Source organism: Thalassophryne amazonica, chromosome 6 (assembly GCF_902500255.1).
Source record: "Thalassophryne amazonica chromosome 6, fThaAma1.1, whole genome shotgun sequence".
In the NCBI taxonomy this organism is placed as follows: Eukaryota; Metazoa; Chordata; class Actinopteri; order Batrachoidiformes; family Batrachoididae; genus Thalassophryne; species Thalassophryne amazonica.
The window spans coordinates 25,781,851-25,798,041 of record NC_047108.1 but is presented as its reverse complement, the minus strand read 5'-3'; the positions used below and the strand labels follow the sequence as shown (position 1 = coordinate 25,798,041).

The 16,191-nt window shown below is 46.8% G+C and overlaps 1 protein-coding gene across 1 annotated transcript in view; it reads right to left on the bottom strand.

The window, feature by feature from the left end:
* The window catches only part of gabrd (gamma-aminobutyric acid type A receptor subunit delta), a 167,826-nt gene that overhangs the window by 103,127 nt on the left and 48,508 nt on the right, over nt 1-16,191 (bottom strand). Inside the window, 1 exon segment of the mRNA XM_034171907.1 lies at nt 3,462-3,577. Within this exon segment, the coding sequence (XP_034027798.1) occupies nt 3,462-3,577 (116 nt within the window).

Below are 16,191 nucleotides of genomic sequence, written 5' to 3'. Positions count from 1 at the left end.
GCTCCCACAAATATTTTTCCAGTTTCATGATTCGTCCGTTTAACAGCGTACCAAATAAACTGTCCCTGTGTGTATCCACGTAATTTCCAGTAATCTACAGTATAATTTCTTTTCTGTGTTCATGTTGTCTGCTGTAACGTCGTGGGGAATCCCTGCTCCAAGAGCCTATTTACTTGTACATGAAATTGCATATTTAAATAGAGTGTGGCCAGGGAGAAGTTTGGTTTCATGCTCAGCTCCACGTTCAGTGGGATGTACAAACGGAAATTGCGTGAATTCATGCCTACGCACACTTTCATACATCTGAATATATTTGTGCTTATGTCAGATTCAGGGTTTTTGCATACGCCAACTTTTAGTAGAAAGTCCACACAAGTCTTTTTACATGAGGCCACTGGTCTTTCTAAGAGGTCTCCCATCCAAGTACTGCCAAGTACTCATGATTATGGACTCCATTTATATAGTGATTTCCCATCTGCATCAGATGCTCAAAGCACTTTAAAACAATGCTTCACATTCACCTCGATGTGAGGGTGTTGCCATACAAGGTACTCACTACACACAAGGGCCCTTAGTGATTTTCCGGTCAGGCTGGGATTTGAACCGAGGATCCTCTGGTCTCAAGCCCAACGCTTAACCACTAGACCATCACCTCCCTCATTACTTTAAATGTCAGTAATGATGAGTGCAGATTTTAATTTTAAGGAATTATAATTGTAGGCTTTAAATATCAATAATGATAGCTAGGGATGTCCCAATCCGATCACATGATCAGAAATTGGGCCAGATCACGTGGTTTCAGACTGGATCGAAATCGGACGTGGCATCCCGATCAGGAATCCGATATAGACTTTATCCTCATTATTTTGATCAGTGCTATTTCAAGCTCATTATTGTAGATTAATGGGCCTTTCGTGCGTAGGAAGCATCAGAGGCATCAAGAATCAGTCTATAGCTTTGGACTCCAACGAGGGCGGTCGCATCTCCTCCACTCTCCCTTATCTCTGTTCTCTGCCTTTAACCTTCAAGTCCTTACTTCACCAGACTGTGAATTCCTCAAATTATATTGGATTCTGGATCTATTGGACTATTATTGGATTAACCATGGAATTGATCAGCTGGTCTCTGAATGCTATTGACACCATTTTTTCTACAGACTGGGGGATCCTACCTGCCCAGATGGAACATATCCTGTGGGCTAAGTTCTCGACTCCTGGAATTCCTGGCGTGTGGCATGCTTGGCGCCTTTCTCCATTGAGGATGTCGAGGATTTATTCATTTTTGGTCTCATGGTAGCAGGGCTGGTACTTTTTGTCTTATGTGCTGCCCTGATCTACCGGAAAATTGGCAAGACAGCGGCATCAAGAACCACGGCCCCTCATTTGTTCGTCATGATTAACGAGGTTGGCAAGGCAGTGCATTCTCAGACTGCAATGACTCTTGAACTCAGACGCAAATTGGATGACATCTTGGAGCAGATGCATGCCTTGCAGTTGAAGCTGAAGATTTCAGAGGCTGGTGAATATTCTTAATTCATAATTGGGAATATTCTTAATTCATAATTGGGATTTGGTTGTGCAAGTGGAACTGTTAAGTGTTTTTCACTGCTCAAACCATAACATTACAGGCTTATCAAGCCTGAAGGTCAAATTGCCCGTCTGTTTTTCCTCCAGAGGGATTTGTTTCGGCCTGGGGAACATTGGCTGTTTCTTATCTCATCTCACAAAGACAATAAACTGCTTTTTACAGGACTGAAGCATGCTCCATTCCCTTCCCCCACCACCTCCTTGCCTCATCAACACCCCCCCTTTCCGGTGCCTGCTAAACGTCACTCCTTCTCCCTTCGGCGGGGGCAGTGCAGTTTTACCTGCAGCCCCCGTCACTCCCCCCCAAGCTGACGGCGGTGCATCTCAGGGTTGCTGCGTGGCCTTCACCCACTTGCCTCAATTCGGATAACGGACTTCTTCAAACTTAGTGCACATAAACAATGTCAAATGTGTATGTGTTGCCTTTAATTCTGATGTGTGTCATTATTACGGTAAACAAGTAATAATTGTGGACTAACTGCTGTCTGAGGTAACTGGAGTGTAAATGTAATTTCTCCACTCTGAGATCAATAAAGTATATCTAATCTAAAAAGCATTATTTTCAATGAGACTTGTTGCTTCTTAGAGGCGTCAGAACCATCGCTTTAGTTCGGCTTTTGACGCGACGCTTCTGACGGGAGCGCGCATTGCCGCTTGTCAGCAGGCTGACACGGTCAAAGTTCAACCCAATCTTTTTTTTTTTATTATTTATTTATTTTTTTTTATTGAACAAAAGAAAAAACATAACACGTTCAACCCAATCCAACTTTCGATGCTCTGAGCTGTGATGTAGCTTCGTGCTGTCCAATAGGAACGACGGGTCGGACCAAAACACATAACACTAGTGGCAGAAACCACTGATCTGTACAAAACAGAAACGTGTCACTGATCTGCTTATTTATAGAGCAGTTTTCTGAAGAAAAATCCTTGGAAATGTTTTGTTGTTGTTTGTTACCTCAAAATTTCTGATTACTGTTTAAAAAGTTTAGAAAACTTGCAATAAAATAGCTAAATCAATAAATGGTTCTTTAGAAACCTTTCATCTGTAAATTAAAACCACCTGTTATTTCAGATTAGATAATTTCTTGTTTAACATAAGTATCGGATCGGGACTCGGTATCGGCAGATACTCAAAATCAGATGACTCGGAATCGGATCGGGGCCAAAAAACCTGATGGGGACATCCCTAATGATAACTGTACATTTAAAATGTCAGTAGTGATAACTGTATATTTTAAATTTTAAAGGGCTATGAGATGGGATTTGAATGAGTGAAGGGAACGTTTACAAAGACCACATGATTCCCCAGTAACCAAAACCAGCCATTCAAAGGAGCTTTCCTGTTGAACACACATATTCAAATGAAGAGCACAAGATGGTGCATTATGAAGGAAAGTGTAGGTGTGTGGTGCACGGTGTAGCAGGTGCATGACTTTCTACATTTTCACCTTAGCTCAGCTGAGTTAAGCTGTGAGACTGAGAAATCTATCGCTGTGGGTCATTGGATGTTTCACATCTTGCAGCCATTCTTAGCAAAGTTGCCACAGTGATACTCATTGTTGCACCGCCCTACTTGTCTTTAAGGACATTGACCGAGGTAATCTCTTCAACAAAGCTTCTTTTCAGTGTCCTTAACAAAAGCTTACCAAAGATTTAAATCATGTAATTTAAAAAAGGATAATTTTGCTGTAATGTTATCAAGCAAAAAATAAAAACTATGCAAATGATGACAGCTGTCAGGATAATAATGGTATTGGTAAATGAAATGTAAAGGTCTGTGTCAGCATAACCTGGCTTGGGTTATGTTAAGGATGGCTGTAAATGTGAGGAGATGAAATGCAACCCAACGCCACGAGCAGTAGATCTCATACTCACCTCCTATCCCAGGGCGAAAATTTCTGGCATAACCCTTCATTAAATCATCGAGATTAGGTAACCAGGATATTTCAATGTCTGTACCTACATAGTCCCCGATGTCACTCAGCATGGCCCTAAAGGAGACAAACAGCAAACACAGCAGACTTCAGCATTCATCCTGCTGCTCTGTATCCATATGAAAACTTAAGACATGGTCACAAACATACAAGAACCCCCCCCCCCCCCCGCCCATGTTTTACAATAAAATAACCGAGACACTTTCATTTGAGACTGCACATACTGGTGTGTATGTGCCGGGGTGCCACAAGTTGTGGAAGATGCTAAGCAAAAGAATTAACAAACAAATGAATATATTTATGTTTGGTTTTTGTTTTGTTTGTTTTTTATGTGTATGATAACAACCGTTTTACATGCAAATAGTTTGCCAGCTAACTAGCACAGTACTGATAAATTAATTACTGTAAGTCAATTCAATCAATCAATTTTTTTATATATATAGCACCAAAGCACAACAAACAGTTGCCCCAAGGCGCTTTATATTGTAAGGCAAGGCCATACAATAATTATGTAAAACCCCAACGGTCAAAACGACCCCCTGTGAGCAAGCACTTGGCTACAGTGGGAAGGAAAAACTCCCTTTTAACAGGAAGAAACCTCCAGCAGAACCAGGCTCAGGGAGGGGCAGTCTTCTGCTGGGACTGGTTGGGGCTGAGGGAGAGAACCAGGAAAAAGACATGCTGTGGAGGGGAGCAGAGATCGATCACTAATGATTAAATGCAGAGTGGTGCATACAGAGCAAAAAGAGAAAGAAACAGTGCATCATGGGAACCCCCCAGCAGTCTACGTCTATAGCAGCATAACTAAGGGATGGTTCAGGGTCACCTGATCCACCCCTAACTATAAGCTTTAGCAAAAAGGAAAGTTTTAAGCCTAATCTTAAAAGTAGAGAGGGTGTCTGTCTCCCTGATCTGAATTGGGAGCTGGTTCCACAGGAGAGGAGCCTGAAAGCTGAAGGCTCTGCCTCCCATTCTACTCTTACAAACCCTAGGAACTACAAGTAAGCCTGCAGTCTGAGAGCGAAGGGCTCTATTGGGGTGATATGGTACTATGAGGTCCCTAAGATAAGATGGGACCTGATTATTCAAAACCTTATAAGTAAGAAGAAGAATTTTAAATTCTATTCTAGAATTAACAGGAAGCCAATGAAGAGAGGCCAATATGGGTGAGATATGCTCTCTCCTTCTAGTCCCCGTTAGTACTCTAGCTGCAGCATTTTGAATTAACTGAAGGCTTTTTAGGGAACTTTTAGGACAACCTGATAATAATGAATTACAATAGTCCAGCCTAGAGGAAATAAATGCATGAATTAGTTTTTCAGCATCACTCTGAGACAAGACCTTTCTAATTTTAGAGATATTGCGTAAATGCAAAAAAGCAGTCCTACATATTTGTTTAATATGCGCTTTGAATGACATATCCTGATCAAAAATGACTCCAAGATTTCTCACAGTATTACTAGAGGTCAGGGTAATGCCATCCAGAGTAAGTGAAGGGAATGAATATGTCTGTCTACTCAGTGTAACAGGAATTTATTATTCACATAGTCATGTGAAGGTGCTACATATGAGTGAGACCTGGGCCTTACAGACTTCATGAGCAAGGACATTGGTGACCATGGTCAGGAAAACAACTCCCTCTGGTGTTTTTTGATTATGGGAATAAACCTCAAGCAGACCCCACTGAGTAGGGTGACCATCTGCTATGAACATAGTAACATATTAGAACAAAGCACAACATGGAATTTCCAGAGCACAGAAAGACAGAAATGTTGGTCAGTTCTTCACACAAATTTACCTGTCAATTTTCACAAAAGATGAACTCACTGACTCAGGCAGATATAACTATGGAAATCAATGATGGTGTTTTACACTCAAGGCTCTCGATTTATCGATTGATCTACGTTCCAATCCTCACCTATGGTCATGAGATTTGGCTCATGACCGAAAGAACGAGATCGCGAGTACAAGCGGCCGAGATGAGTTTCCTCCGCAGGGTGGCTGGGCGCTCCCTTAGAGATAGGGTGAGGAGCTCGGTCACTCAGGAGGAGCTCGGAGTCGAGCCGCTGCTCCTCCACATCGAAAGGAGTCAGTTGAGGTGGCTCGGGCATCTTTTCCGGATGCCGCCTGGACGCCTCGCTGGAGAGGTGTTCCGGGCACGTCCCATTGGGAGGAGGCCCTGGGGAAGACCCAGGACACGCTGGAGGGACTACATCTCTCGGCTGGCTTGGGAACGCCTTGGGGTTCCCCTGGAGGAGCTGGGGGAGGTGTGTGTGGATCGGGAGGTCTGGGCAGCTTTGCTTGAGCTGCTGCCCCTGCGACAAGACTCCGGATAAAGCGGAAGAAAATGGATGGATGGATGGATGTTTCACACTGGAATGACTGAAATTTGGAAATTTGCTTCCTATCTGTTTATGTCTTCTTGGGGGGTGCTCAGACAGTAGCAACTCTCAGAACCATTGACTTTAGTAAGTCTGGTTTAGGATTAGTGGTGCTGACATACTCAAACTGGAAACACAGTAAATTACTTAAGTAGGCAAACGATTACTTCAAACTGATTAGCTCAAAAAATTCATGGATCAAAAATTTGTGCAAGTAAAAAAAATAATAATAATAATTGTAGATTATTGTTGAATAAATTCATATTGATAATAGTCTGGCAACTCATTTAACGTTTGTTTGTGAATACAAATGGGTAAAGAGTAGATACAAAATTGTCAACATGTTTTGTTTCAAAGAAAAAGTGACCAGAGCATTGGAATCAGCGCATCAGTGCTGTGGTTTTAGACTATGAATAAACTACAGCACTCACAGACTGCTCTTGCTCAGCCTTTTATTGCCATATGATTGTGCTAAAATGATCAAACTTGTACTGTTTCTTAAGTCTTTCCGATTTATTGTCCATCCATCCATCCATTTTCAATGCTCACTTCCTCCAGTTAAGAGTTACAGAGGGTAAGCTGGAGCCTATCCCAGCCGTCATAGGGTATGAGGCGGGGTACACCCAGACAGGATGCCAGTCTATCACAGGGCCACATATAGATATACAAACACATTCACACCCATTATTTCATGTTCTGTGTTGTATTGACTTACCTAGTATAATTAATGTCATTATTCCACATACTCCAATACAGTGGCATGCACTTTTAAAGCAGGTTTGCAATCCAACAATAAACACTAAGAAGAAAAAGTTGTCATATTTTTGTTATTAATTGATAAGTGTTCATTTTATTTTCAGACTGTGGCTGAAGGAAAAGATTTTCTGGAGTGATTTCTCCTTTCTGCTAAAAGAGTAGACATCATATTGGCAACCACACTGAACTCTGAAGGTCTGTGAGATGTTAGTGAGACCAAAACAATTACAGCAGTCAAGATGAAACAACAGATACATAAGAGATACATAACAGAAAGAAATCGCCCTGTGCTAGACAGGAGCATGACATTTTAACTCGAAAATACCCAATCCAGAAGGGCAAGATAATAGTCCTTTCCTTGGCAGGGTTTGGCAGTAATCAAGGATTTTTTTATTGTCATTGTAACCATGTAAAACATGAAAGAAAAAAAATAAGTAGCCGGTCTCTGTGGTCATCTTGATCATAATTAATAATAAATAAAATAAATACCTAATAGATTGAACACAGACTTAATACAAACAATTAAGTAATATAAAGTGAATAGTGTCCCAACCAAGCAAATTGCAGCAATCCCCAACTTGCATAAATTTAGTGTTGTTGTAACTTCAGCTGTTCCTGTTTGTTTAGGGTTACCACAGCGGATTCAGCACAGATCCACATTGGGATTTTGGCACATGTTTTATGCTGGAAGCTCATCTTGATGCTGCTCCAGTTTTACCTGTATAAACAAACTGTTGCCTTTAACAATGTCAGAATGAATCCAATATGAAGACAGAAAGGAGATGGGAGGTAAGTTGCAAAATCAAGGTGATTTAATGTTCCAACAAGTGACAAACAGTACAAACAAGTTACTTGAATGGAATGAGGCAAAAAACAAGTCCAAACCAAACACAAAACAGAATCTAACAAGGAGATAACAGGGAATCAACAAAACACAAAACGTAAACACAGCGACTAACAGAAGGTGATAATAAATCTCACGGAACTTATACACATCAGAAGAGGCACCAACGTGAAGAAACTGGCAAACTAAATAAGGAAAAGGTGTTGTGAAAGTGTAATGACACGGACCCACAACAGGGGGCGTAAATGAACGGACAAATACCACACTTTACTGTTGTGAAGCGTGCACAACGAAATACAGACAAATACAGAAGGTGACGTGTGGGCAGGCTCGAGGATAGAAGACGTCCCTCCAGAGAAGAGCCAGATCTCACACGATTTCCACTGCCACCGAAACCGGAGAATACTGGAGCCGCCAAGTTCCGAGTCCCCAGGTGGCCACCGTCTCCGGCTGTCGGATCTGGTACTGCTGGCAGGAAGCAGAAACAGTTATGTGTGGGTGTGTGTACACCCAGCAAATACAAGCAGCGACAGTTCCTTAATGGTGGGTAAGACACCTCCACCTCCAAAACAGGAACACAATTACGAGTACAGTAGCACCTACTGAATACGGCTGAGAGTTTTACCTCCAAAGGCAAACAATATCTCGGCAACGGGGTGGAGATGTCTTCCAGCTTATATGGAGTGGTTGATGAGTTGATGATTGGTGACAGCTGTCAGGAGTTAATGAGTGACAGCTGTCACTCTCGGCTGTCCTGTGAGGCGGCAGCGCCCTCTCGTGCCTGAAGCCCGCACTCCAGGCAGGGCACCCTCTGAATGGTGGGTCAGCAGTACCTCCTCTTCAGCGACCCACACAACAGGACCCCCCCCCCCCCCCCTCAAGGCGCCCGTTGAGGGGGCTTGTCGGGGTGTCGGTCGTAGAAGTCTGCCAGGAGGGCCGGGTCCAGGATGAAGCTCCTCTTCACCCAGGAGCGTTCTTCGGGTCCGTACCCCTCCCAGTCCACCAAGTACTGGAACCCCCGGCCCATATGACGGACGTCCAGGAGCCGGCGGACTGTCCACGCGGGCTCCCCGTCGATGATCTGGGCAGGAGGTGACGCCGGTCCGGGAGCACAGAGGGGTGAGGGGTGAAGTTTGGTGCGGTTTGATCCTGGAAACATGAAACACAGGGTGGATCCGCAGTGAAGCTGGGAGTTGGAGCTTCACTGCGGCTGGACTGAAGACTTTGAGGATTGTGAAGGGGCCGATGTACCTGTCCTTCAGTTTCGGGGAGTCCACTTGGAGAAGAATGTCCTTTGTGGATAACCACACCTCCTGCCCGGGCTGGTATGCAGGGGCCAGGGAACGCGGGCGGTCTGCATGGGCCTTAGCCCTCGTCCGGGCCTTCAACAAGGCAGAACGGGCGGAACGCCACACCCGGCAGCATCTGCATAGGTGGGCCTGGACCGAGGGCACACCGACCTCTCCCTCCACCACGGGAAACAATGGGGGCTGGTACCCCAAACACACCTCAAACGGGGAGAGGCCAGTGGCAGAGGACACCTGGCAGTTATGTGCGTACTCGATCCAGGCCAGGTGGTTGCTCCAGGCCATCGGGTGAGCAGATGTAACACAGCGGAGGACCTGTTTCAGTGCCTGGTTGGCCTGCTCTGCCTGTCCGTTCGTCTGTGGGTGATACCCGGACGAGAGGCTCACAGTGGCCCCCAGTTCTCTGCAGAAGCTCCTCCAGACCTGGGAGGAGAACTGAGGACCACGATCCGAGACAATGTCTGTTGGTATCCCATGCAGACGCACGACGTGGTGAACCAGGAGGTTTGCAGTCTCCTGGGCCGTCGGGAGCTTCGGGAGGGCCACGAAGTGGGCCGCCTTGGAGAAACGGTCCAGTACCGTGAAGATGGTCGTCATGCCCTGGGACGGTGGGAGGCCTGTGACAAAATCCAGGCCGATGTGGGACCAGGGGCAATGAGGCACCGGGAGCGGTTGCAACAGACCTTGGACCTTCGAATGGTTGGCCTTGCCCCTGGCGCAGGTGGTGCAGGCCTGGACATACTCCCGGACGTCGGCTTCCATGGACGCCCACCAGAAGCGCTGCCGGACCACTGCCACGGTTCTTCGCACCCCTGAGTGACAGGAGAGCTTGGAACCGTGACAGAAGTCCAGAACTGCAGCTCTGGCCTCTGGTGGGACATATAAGCGGTTCTTCGGACCTGTGACTGGGTCCGGGCTTTGTGCCAGGGCCTCCCGGACGGTCTTCTCCACGTCCCAGGTGAGGGTGGCCACGATAGTGGACTCAGGTATGATGGATTCCGGTGGATCCGACAGCTCTGTTTTGACTTCGTCTTCGTGTACCCGGGACAAGGCGTCCGACCTCTGATTCTTGGTCCCGGGGCGATAGGTGTTCCGGAAGTCAAAACACCCGAAGAACAGTGACCAGCAGTCTTGCCTGGGGTTCAGCCGCTTCGGCGGTCCTGATATACTCCAGGTTCCGATGGTCCGTGAAAACCGTGAACGGCTCCGAAGCTCCCTCCAACCGGTGTCTCCACTCCTCAAGAGCCTCCTTCACCGCAAGAAGTTCCCGATTGCCCACGTCATAGTTCCGCTCTGCCGGGGTCAACCTGCGAGAAAAATAGGCACAAGGGTGGAGGACCTTGTCGGACTCCCTGCTCTGGGACAGCACGGCTCCTATCCCTGAGTCAGAGGCGTGCACTTCAACCACAAACTGGCGGCAAGGATCGGGCTGCACCAGAACTGGTGCAGTCGAGAACCGACGTTTCAACTCTCTAAACGTGGCTTCGCACCGATCCGACCAGGTGAAGGGGACTTTTGGGGAGGTCAGGGCTGTCAGGGGGCTAACTACCTGACTGTAGCCCTTAATGAACCTCCGGTAAAAATTAGCAAAACTGAGGAACTGTTGTAGTTTCCTACGGCTTGTCGGTTGGGGCCAGTCTCTCACCGCCGCAACCTTGGCCAGATCAGGGGCAACGGAGTTGGAGGAGATGATAAACCCCAGGAAAGACAAAGAAGTACGGTGGAACTCGCACTTCTCGCCCTTCACAAACAGCCAGTTCTCCAACAACCGCTGCAGGACCTGACGTACATGCTGGACATGAGTCTCAGGGTCCGGGGAGAAGATGAGTATATCGTCCAGATATACGAAGACAAATCAATGCAGGAAGTCCCGCAAGACGTCATTTACCAAAGCTTGGAATGTCGCGGGGGCGTTAGTGAGGCCGAACGGCATGACCAGGTACTCAAAGTGACCTAACGGGGTGTTAAATGCCGTCTTCCATTCGTCTCCCTTCCGGATCCGAACCAGGTGGTACGCATTCCTAAGATCAAGTTTTGTGAAAATTTGGGCTCCATGCAAGGGCGTGAACACTGAATCCAACAGAGGTAACGGGTATCGGTTGCGAACCGTGATCTCGTTCAGCCCTCTGTAATCAATGCATGGACGGAGTCCGCCGTCTTTTTTGCCCACAAAAAAGAAACCAGCACCCATCGGGGAGGTGGAGTTCTGGATCAGCCCGGCAGCTAATGAGTCCCGGATGTAGGTCTCCACTGATTCGCGCTCCGGACGTGAGACGTTGTACAGCCTGCTGGACGGGTACTCAACGCCCGGAATGGCACAATCGTATGGACGGTGGGGGGGAAGGATGAGAGCCAGATCTTTGCTGAAAACGTCAGCAAGATCGTGGTACTCAACCGGCACCGCCGTCAGATTGGGGGGAACTATAACCTCCTCACTAGCATGTAAACCGGGAGGAACCGAGGATCCTAAACACTCCCGGTGGCAAGTTTCGCTCCACTGAGCCACAACCCCAGACAGCCAATCAATCCGGGGATTGTGTTTTACCATCCACGGGAAGCCTAAAATCACGCGGGAAGTAGAAGGAGTCACATAAAACTCTATCTCTTCCCGATGATTCCCAGACACCACCAGAACTACTGGTTGTGTCTTGTGTGTGATTAAAGGGAGAAGGGTGCCATCTAGTGCCCGTACCTTCAAAGGTGAAGGAAGCACCACCAGAGGGAGCCCTACCTCCCTTGCCCATCTGCTGTCCAGCAGATTCCCTTCTCACCCCGTGTCCACCAGTGCTGGGGCTTGAAGGGTTAAATCCCCGCTCAGGATTGTGACTGGGAGACGTGTGGAAATACGTGTACATCCCACATGAATGTCTGGACCCACCCTTAACCCAGTGTCTAAGGGCGGGCGTTTGTGTTAAACCGTTTGGGGCAGTCTCTCTGCTGATGCTCATTTGAGCCGCAGAAAAGCACTCCCCGCGGGCCATTCTCCTCTGTCTGTAAGATGATCTTAATCTGGCCCGGCTCATGTCCATAGCATCGTCAGCAGGGGGAGCTGTTGCCACACGGAGCGCAGAGGCTGTGGAGCGTGGGGAGGGCGGAACCTTATCGGAACCGGAAGGGAGAGGGACGGCGTGTGCCCGGCCATGTCCTTCGTCTCGCTCCCAACGGCGTTCCGCTAATCGATTGTCCAAACGTATAACTAGATCGATTAGACTATCCAAATCCCGCGGCTCATCCTTAGCCACCAGGTGCTCCTTCAGGACCAACGACAGTCCGTTTATGAAGGCGGCGCGGAGCGCAGCCGTATTCCAACCGCACCTCGCAGCCGCAATGCGGAAGTCGACTGCATACTCAGCTGCGCTCCGATGTCCCTGTCTCATAGACAGCAGCACTGTCGAAGCGGTTTCGCCTCTGTTAGGGTGATCAAAAACCGTTCTGAACTCCCTCACAAACCCAGTGTAAGTGGTAAGGAGCCGTGAATTCTGCTCCCAAAGCGCTGTAGCCCAAGCGCGTTCCTCACCTCGAAGCAAATTAATGACATAAGCCACCCGGCTGGCATCTGAAGCATACATTACGGGACGCTGTGCAAACACGAGAGAACACTGCATTAAGAAGTCAGCGCACGTCTCCACACAACCTCCATACGGCTCCGGGGGACTTATGTAAGCTTCAGGGGATGGTGGGGGGGTTCGTTGGACGACCAGTGGAACGTCTACATTCGGCACCGGGTCAACAGGAGGAGAAGCTGCAGCCGCGCCCTGAGCGCGCGCTTCCACCTGCGCGGTGAGAGCCTCCATCCTACGGTTGAGGATGACATTTTGCTCGGTCATTAAATCCAACCGAGCAGTAAAGGCAGAGAGGATTTGCTGCAACTCACCGATCACGCCCCCTGCAGCCGCCTGTGCATCCTGCTCTTCCATTGGCTGTCCAACAGATGGTTGACGCCCCTCGGGATCCATGACGTTGGCCGAGATATCCTGTTGTGAAAGTGTAATGACACGGACCCACAACAGGGGGCGTAAATGAACGGACAATAGATGAGCCAAAAATACAACACTTTACTGTTGTGAAGCGTGCACAACGAAATACAGACAAATACAGAATTTGGACAGAGTCAAATGTACTACGGTGACGTGTGGGTAGGCTCGAGGATAGAAGACGACCGTCCAGAGAAGAGCTGGATCCCACACGATTTCCACTGCCACTGAACCTGGAGAATACTGGAGCCGCCAAGTTCCGAGTCCCCAGGTGGCCACCGTCTCCGGCTGTCGGATCTGGTACTGCTGGCAGGAAGCAGAAACAGTTATGTGTGGGTGTGTGTACACCCAGCAAATACAAGCAGTGACAGTTCCTTAATGGTGGGTAAGACACCTCCACCTCCAAAACAGGAACACAATTACGAGTACAGTAGCACCTACTGAATACGGCTGAGAGTTTTACCTCCAAAGGCAAACGATATCTCGGCAGCGGGGTGGAGATGTCTTCCAGCTTATATGGAGTGGTTGATGAGTTGATGATTGGTGACAGCTGTCAGGAGTTAATGAGTGACAGCTGTCACTCTCGGCTGTCCTGTGAGGCGGCAGCACCATCTCGTGCCTGAAGCCCGCACTCCAGGCAGGGCACCCTCTGAATGGTGGGCCAGCAGTACCTCCTCTTCAGCAGCCCACACAACAAAAGGTGTGGCTTAAATACACAAAAGAACTAATGAGCAAATGAGTGGAAGATGTATGAATGGGGGAGACAGGGTCAAAACACACAAACAAGAGGTGACAGACATCCAGGTGTGTAGAAATAAAACATGACAATAACAAAACACAACCTAAGAAAGAAAAAAAATCATAAAACAAAAATACAAACCCAAAGTACACAAAGGCAAAAAAAAACCATGAAATTCAAAAGTGTCAACAGGGAAATCTAATGATTAACTGGGGAACAAATAATGAGAACAAAAATGACAAGGAATAAACACGCTACCAGAGGAACCATACCAAAACCAAACCAAGAAATCGCAAGCAAAAAAACTAACATGAAACTCAAAAGGGGACTGAGTTCAAAATGGAGGAAACGTAACATGATAGGTTACCACGGGATAGGATCTAGCACGGACGGCGGGTGCCCTCTACTGTCTGTAAACCGCAGCTTTTGGTGTCAGCGAGCCGCTGCACCTCAAATAAGAATTCTATTAGTTTTAAACCTTGTTTACTTTTCTAGTCCACATCATTTTGCCAAACTTATGCTGTTTCCACAACTTGCAAACAAATCTTAGTTAGTTAGTGTTTGTTATATAAGCCATAACGCACAATTTCTGAAGATGGAGCAATCCTGCATACTAGGGTTAAGCTGGATATTCGTTTCAGATGAGTATCCGGTATGGATAAAGTATTTTTGACGAGCACGAGCATGATACGAGTAAAACTCGTCAATATCTGTGCTCGTGCTGAAGGAAAATCCTGATTGGCTAACTGACTGTCTTCACGCTCTGTGATTGGCCAGTCACTCACAGCACCCGCCCCTCCCTACACAGACATGTCTCTGCAGCCTCCGCGCACACACACACACACACACAGACAGGAACTGATCTCTCTCTCTGTGCTTGGCTTGAATCTACCTCACATTGCTGCTCTCTTCAGCACTCCTTAGATTTTCTTCAGTTCGCCTCTATTTTGGTTTGTATGGGATTTAAAGTTATTTGGTGGACTTGTTTTGTAACGTACATGGTGCATTTGACAAGACAGCGCTGAAAACAGCAAGTGTCGTGTCTGTCACTGCTTCCACTCCGGTTGTTTTTTTTTTGTTTTTTTAACAGTTTGTTTGCTCTAAATTTGACTGGTGATATGAAGTCAGTTGGAAAACTTTGTTCGTACTGAACACAGTGTTTTTGAAAAGAATACAGTGTTTTTGAAAAGAATACAGTGAACAAGGCTGACATATTATTTCCCTGTTTGCCATCACTGGATGTTTGCATGAATCACCGTTTACACAGATCATTAAAAATAAACAGTCTTAGAAGTAAGTAAGTAAGTAAGGTTTATTTATATAGCACCTTTCAAGATAGAAATCACAAAATGCTTCACATAAGAACAGAGAAATTAAAAACAGCAGAAACATAAAACCATAAAAACTAGGTAAAAGCCAGCCTATACAAAAGGGTCTTTAGCTTCACTTTAAATGTTTCAATAGAGTCCATGGAGCGTAGGTCCAAAGGCAATGCATTCCACATTTTAGGTGCCACCACCTCGAAAGCACAGTCTCCCCTGGTCTTCAGTCTTGTCCTAGGCACAACCAATAGGCCCAGGTCCGAAGACCTCAGAGACCTACTTGTCACATATGGATGTAATAGCTCGGTGATATAAGATGGCATTTGACCATGCAGAGCACTAAAAGTCAGTACTAGAATTTTAAATTGGAGTCTGAAATGGATGAGGAGCCAGTGCAAGGAGGAGAGGATTGGGGTTATATGTGACCTCTTTGATGACCTCGTCAGCAGCCTCGCAGCCACATTCTGAACCGTTTGTAAGCGGTCCAAAGAGGACTTGCTAAGGCTAAAAAATAGAGAGTTACAGTAATCCAAACGTGATGACACAAATGCATGAATGATCATCTCCATCTCCGCCCGAGACACAATGCTGCGCAGACGGGCAATATTGCGCAAATGGAAAAAACAAGACTGTGCCAGGCGGGTAACATACGCGTCAAAATTGAGGGAGTGATCGAACGTAACACCCAAGTTCCTCACTGCTGAGCGAACAAAAGGGGCCAGAGAACCAAGATTCCCAACCACAGTGGGAACAAACTCGTCAGGGGCACAAACAAGGACCTCAGTCTTTGCTATATTTAAGGACAAATTGTTGGCCGCTATCCAGTCACCAATAACCTCAACACAGTTCTGAAGAGCAGATACCCTAGAGACCGTTTGAGGAGTGAATGAGATGTACAGCTGGATGTCATCCGCATAACAGTGGTAGGAGACATCTTTAAAACTACTCAAGACATGACCAAGTGGGAGCAAATACAGAGCAAACAATATAGGTCCCAGAACAGAACCCTGAGGCACACCACAGGATAGCATGGCAGAGGAGGACATAAATTTACCAGCAGCAACAGCGAAAGTCCTGTGTGAAAGATAAAACAAAAACCAGTCCAGAGCAGACCCAGAAATGCCCACCCAAGGCCTTAGTCTCTCAACTAAGACTCCATGATCCACCGTGTCAAAAGCTGCAGAGAGATCCAAAAGGACAAGCACAGAATATTCACCTGCATCTCTGCGCATTAAAATATCATTTGAAACTCTGAGAAGGGCAGTTTCTGTAGAGTGCAAGTGGCGGAACCCAGACTGGAATTTATCAAGAATATTATGTTCAGCTAAAACCTCATTAAGCTGTTTGG